Genomic DNA, 4,949 nt, shown 5'->3' with positions numbered 1-4,949 from the left:
ATTTTTTTTTTCTTAGTTGCAAGTCTTTGTTTGTCTCTTGGTTCAATATATATATTAGGAGTAACTACCATTTTAAGCAATGTTATTAAACCCGACTCGGTTATTGACCCGGTCGAAGTACTGGGTCACCGGTTCAACCAGTGGGTCACTGGTTCAACCGCATGACCCAATAAGTATATGTAAATCTACAATTTATATTAAAAATACTATAAATATACTTAAATACTTGTAAAAAAATATACCAATTTCAAATATTTTAATATGAAAATAATAAATTACACATCATTGTCCAACAAAAAATCAATCAAACATATAATATTTGTGATATTAGTGTTTCAGGTTCAATAAAAGACATCTCTAACTATAAATCAAATCAAAATTCTCTGCATATTGCATAATCAAGATAATATTAGTGTTGTAAGTACATAATCTACGTAAGTTAATAAGTTATACGAATCACTTAAATATTTCAAAAGAAAACAAACCATTTGTGTTTGAGGGTAAAAAAAAAAACATTAATTTATGAAAATAAATTAGTTGTTTTTTATAGACCGGGTCGGGTAAATTATGTTTTCACTCAAAACTGCAGTTTTTATGATGAGAAAAAGAGTCATACAATAGAAATCATGATAATAGAAATTGTGGAGTTTTTTTTTTAATTTAAATATTAAATAAACATCAATTATTTTAACTAAAATAACTGTCTTTTAAAAGGATAAATATTTTTTCCTTAAGAGAAAAATATTTTTTGTGTCAAATGAAATGAAATTATATCCATAAGTCCAGAATCATATTATTTTGGGGTTTGAAAATTATTTTTAAAATATTTGATAACCAAAAAAATTCCTAAAATTAAACACCTTTATTTCTCTTTCCTTACCTCAAACGACATTATTTTAGGTGGCCTAAAATAAAATTATATCTTGAAAACACTAAACCCTACTAATAAATATAAATTAACTAGTTTATCAAATATATATATATATATATATATATATATATATATATATAGGGAAAAAAGTATCTCATGTTACTTTAGATAATTTTGTCTAATGTTCATCAAAACGACGTCGTTTTGTGGTTGAAAAATTAAAAATTACAATGATAAAGACTACTATAATCCTGAAATAAATTAAAATTACAAAAACACCATGATTTCCGTCCCAAAACGACGTCGTTTCGGTGAACATTTGATAAAGTTATCTAAAGTAACTTTAGAAAACACAAACACACACACACACACATATATATATATATATATGTATAAATTAATTAATGTTATAGAAATAAAAGTAATATGGGAAATTGGAAAAAATCATATATAAAACCCATATTAATACGGAAATTAAGAAATGTATTAAAAAAACCATTAACTAAATAGTCTTCCATGCTATAAAGTATAAACTGCCGCTAACGGTATTCTCCACAAAAAGAATGATACTATAATAATAATAAAAGTCTTTACATTTCTGCATTCTTGTTAATGATTAAATACTAATTATCAAAGATTTTAATTAAAATGATTCGTTGTGTTTTGTTACTTTATTTTCTCGTCCACTTGACTTTACTTCTTTCCCCATGCCTGATACCTCTCTCATCTCTCTCTATCTTTCTCTCTGCATCGTCCACTTCCTTCAGTCATCTTGTACTTTCTCTATCTGTATAAAAGTAAACCCACATAACCCTTAGAACTGTTCTTACTCTCTCATTAAAAACTTAACTCTTTTTTTTTTCACCCATGGCAGACCCTTACTCTAATTTCTTCTCAGGTTTCTTCAGATTCAATCACACCAACCATTACCCATCTTCAACCCCTTCTCCTCATCATCCCTATATCCACAACTTCATCAACCACACCACCACAAACAACAACATCAACAATAGCTTTTTCCACTACCATCACCATCAAAATACAACTACTAGTACAACTTCTTCTTCTTCTTCACCCCCTTCACCTCCTCTTAGAGTAGCCCTTCCACTTTTGAGCCTCACCCCAACAAAGCAAGAGAATAATGAAGAGCAAGAACAAGATCAGGATCAATCTTGCAGTGCCATGGATATTGTGGAAGAGGACTGTAGCAAGATCCGCCATTATTGTAAATTACCCAAAGAGGAAGAAAAAGATGAGGATGATGATGATAATGAAGGTGTTACTGTTTCACTTCACATAGGGTTGCCAAGCCCTAGTGCTGCTGATTTGGCTTCTGTGTTTTCTTCTTCTTCAGACAAAGAACAATTAAGAGATAATGGTAGTGAGGATTCAGGGTTCTTGGGAAACAGACTCAACAAGGGACAGTATTGGATCCCTACCCCATCTCAGATTCTCATTGGTCCTACACAGTTCTCTTGCCCTGTATGCTGCAAAACCTTCAACAGATACAATAACATGCAGGTAAACCATCACCAACACATCTTGAAAAGACCCTTCTTCTTATGTTCTATCTCTTTCTCTCTCTCTCTCTCTCCTTTATGCTTCTTCTTTCACTTTTCTCCCAATTCATAAACCACTCCCATGGAACAATGATATATGAAAATAGGGACGAGAGAAATCCTTATACACTGTATTATTTTTATACTTTTTACAACAAAATAAATGTTTCTTAAATTCAAACCCGTGATTTTTAGCTTAGCTTTACCACCACTTCATGTTCGCTCTCTTTTCTCTAGAGAATTTATACATACAAAATAAAATAAAATTTATACATACAAAAAAAAAAAAAAAAAAAGAAGGAAGAAGAAGAATTTGCTTGGTTGTGGTGTATAACTTTCTTGCCTGATCTGAAGCGTGGCTAAAGGCTTTTCGATGCTTGGATTATAGCAAGAGGAAAACATTGTCCTCTTTTCCTGCTTTTGTTTTTTTGTTTACTTTTTTTTTTCCCTTCCTCTTTCTTTCTATTTTTCTTCCCCTTTTTTCCAGGGTCATTTTCTTGTCCTGATTCAATCATAATAATTAAAATCATAATAACAAATCTTTTCCTGATTCAAACTGTGACTGAAATCATATCCTATCCTTTTCTTTGATTAAACTACTCAGGCAATGTTCTTTATGCCCTCTCTAGTACATTGAAGTCTGTGCTTCATAAATATTTTGGCATGCAGCTACATACAACAGAAAATTTGCAGTGTTTTCTTCCAGATTTCTTTGATAATGATAATATATAGTCCAACAATAGATTTGTTTCTCTTTGTGGTTCTTTTCGCTCTGAATCCAAACACCTTCCATACCTGAAAGTTCCATACATGGACATAGCTACACCCCTCACTCTCTTGCCCTCCAATACCCCTTCTTTTTCCTTTGTAGATATATATATATATATATATATATGGCAAAGAAAGTAAATCTAAATTTCATTTAATTTGTGGTGAAGGAAGAATTTTTATTTTTTTATTTTTTATTATATCATAGTGTCCTTGAATTAAATAATTATTGTCTATGGCAACTGCAGTTGATTTGCAAAAGAAGTTAATAACCATAAAAAAGGTGAAAAGAAAAAAAAAATGATACACTACAAAATTAAATCTTGGCACCTTTATGATTATTGATTATGAACGTGATAATTACATCACACTACAAAGCGAGGTAGCTAGCCCACAGTTTGTTTTTGTTTTTCATTTAAACTTTCACAATATGTAATACAGTTTTGAATTATTTTGCTTTATTCATTAGCTTTATCCTAACCTGTTCTTTTTTTTGGGGTATCCATAATTTTTTCATCTTTTGTTTCTTTGTCAGATGCATATGTGGGGGCATGGATCACAGTACAGAAAAGGGCCTGAATCTCTGAGGGGTACACAACCAACAGGTATGCTTAGGCTTCCTTGTTACTGTTGTACCCCAGGTTGCAGGAACAACATTGATCACCCAAGAGCAAAGCCTCTCAAAGATTTTAGAACCCTTCAAACACATTACAAAAGGAAGCATGGGATTAAGCCCTTCATGTGCAGAAAATGTGGGAAAGCTTTTGCTGTTAGAGGGGATTGGAGAACCCATGAAAAGAACTGTGGGAAGCTGTGGTATTGCATCTGTGGTTCTGATTTCAAGCACAAGAGATCCCTTAAAGATCATATAAAAGCTTTTGGGAGTGGCCATGCACCTTATGGAACCGATGGATTTGAAGAAGATGAAGAGCCAGCATCTGAAGTAGAGCATGATAATGATTTCACCCAGTAAAGATATATATGTGAATTGTCTTATTACTAATTAATTTGTGAACTGGTTGGGATGAATATATATAGCCGTGGCTACACATTTGAGAACTATATATATAAGCACCCAGTTTAAATGGAGGCTAACTTTTTCCTTCTTTCTTTGTTTATTTCTTGTTCTCTTTCTTTTACTTTGGTTCTCTTTTCCTTCTGTTGGAATTGACACTGCATACAAAACATATTGATGGTAAAGTCATAGATGTAAATCCAATTTTTTTAATTTGTTTTCATTTATAAGATCTCATCTTCTTTTATTAATTGCTTAAGGCATTAAAAAGAAATATAAAAACTAGTCTTCACTTATTAGCTTGAATTATTTGGTAAAATGATTGTTTTACAGTGATATTAGAGTCCAAGTCATGGGTTCAAACAAACCTGCAGTTGTCCGACTCCACTTATGATTGTGAGCTGGGTGCTAAACGAGCCAGGGGCTTTTGGCTCGGCTCGTAAAGGCCTGAGCTTTCATGTCTAAAATTGATGGTTGGACCCAGTCTTGGACTTGTATAAAAGCTCGTTTAATAAAAAGGCTTCAGGCTCCAATTCAAAAGTTCGGTCTTAGAGCCTCTCAGGCTTTCTTAATATATTAATTTTAAATTTTTTTTAATTTTTTTATACTACTTGTGATAGCCCTCTCTCTTTCCTCAATCCATTTCATCTCATTTTATTAATTAAACAGACTTTTTGAATGATTTTATTTTATATTATGCTATTTGAATATACATTAAATTTATGAATATTTATGG

At 31.6% G+C, this 4,949-nt stretch overlaps 1 protein-coding gene across 1 annotated transcript; it reads left to right on the top strand.

Annotated features, from left to right (window-relative positions):
• The first annotated feature begins 1,738 nt into the window (after window positions 1–1,738).
• On the top strand, window positions 1,739–4,171 carry LOC133286844 (zinc finger protein WIP2-like). Its single transcript, XM_061484340.1, has 2 exons — window positions 1,739–2,392; window positions 3,734–4,171. The coding sequence occupies exons 1-2, from the start codon at window positions 1,739–1,741 to the stop codon at window positions 4,169–4,171; spliced, it is 1,092 nt and encodes a 363-aa protein (XP_061340324.1).
• Window positions 4,172–4,949: the final 778 nt, after the last annotated feature.

The sequence above is a fragment of the Gastrolobium bilobum genome, unplaced genomic scaffold (assembly GCF_033153095.1).
Source record: "Gastrolobium bilobum isolate Gb01-03AN ecotype WA unplaced genomic scaffold, APGP_CSIRO_Gbil_v1 utg139562, whole genome shotgun sequence".
In the NCBI taxonomy this organism is placed as follows: domain Eukaryota; kingdom Viridiplantae; phylum Streptophyta; class Magnoliopsida; order Fabales; family Fabaceae; genus Gastrolobium; species Gastrolobium bilobum.
This window is presented reverse-complemented; position numbering and strand designations above follow the sequence as displayed.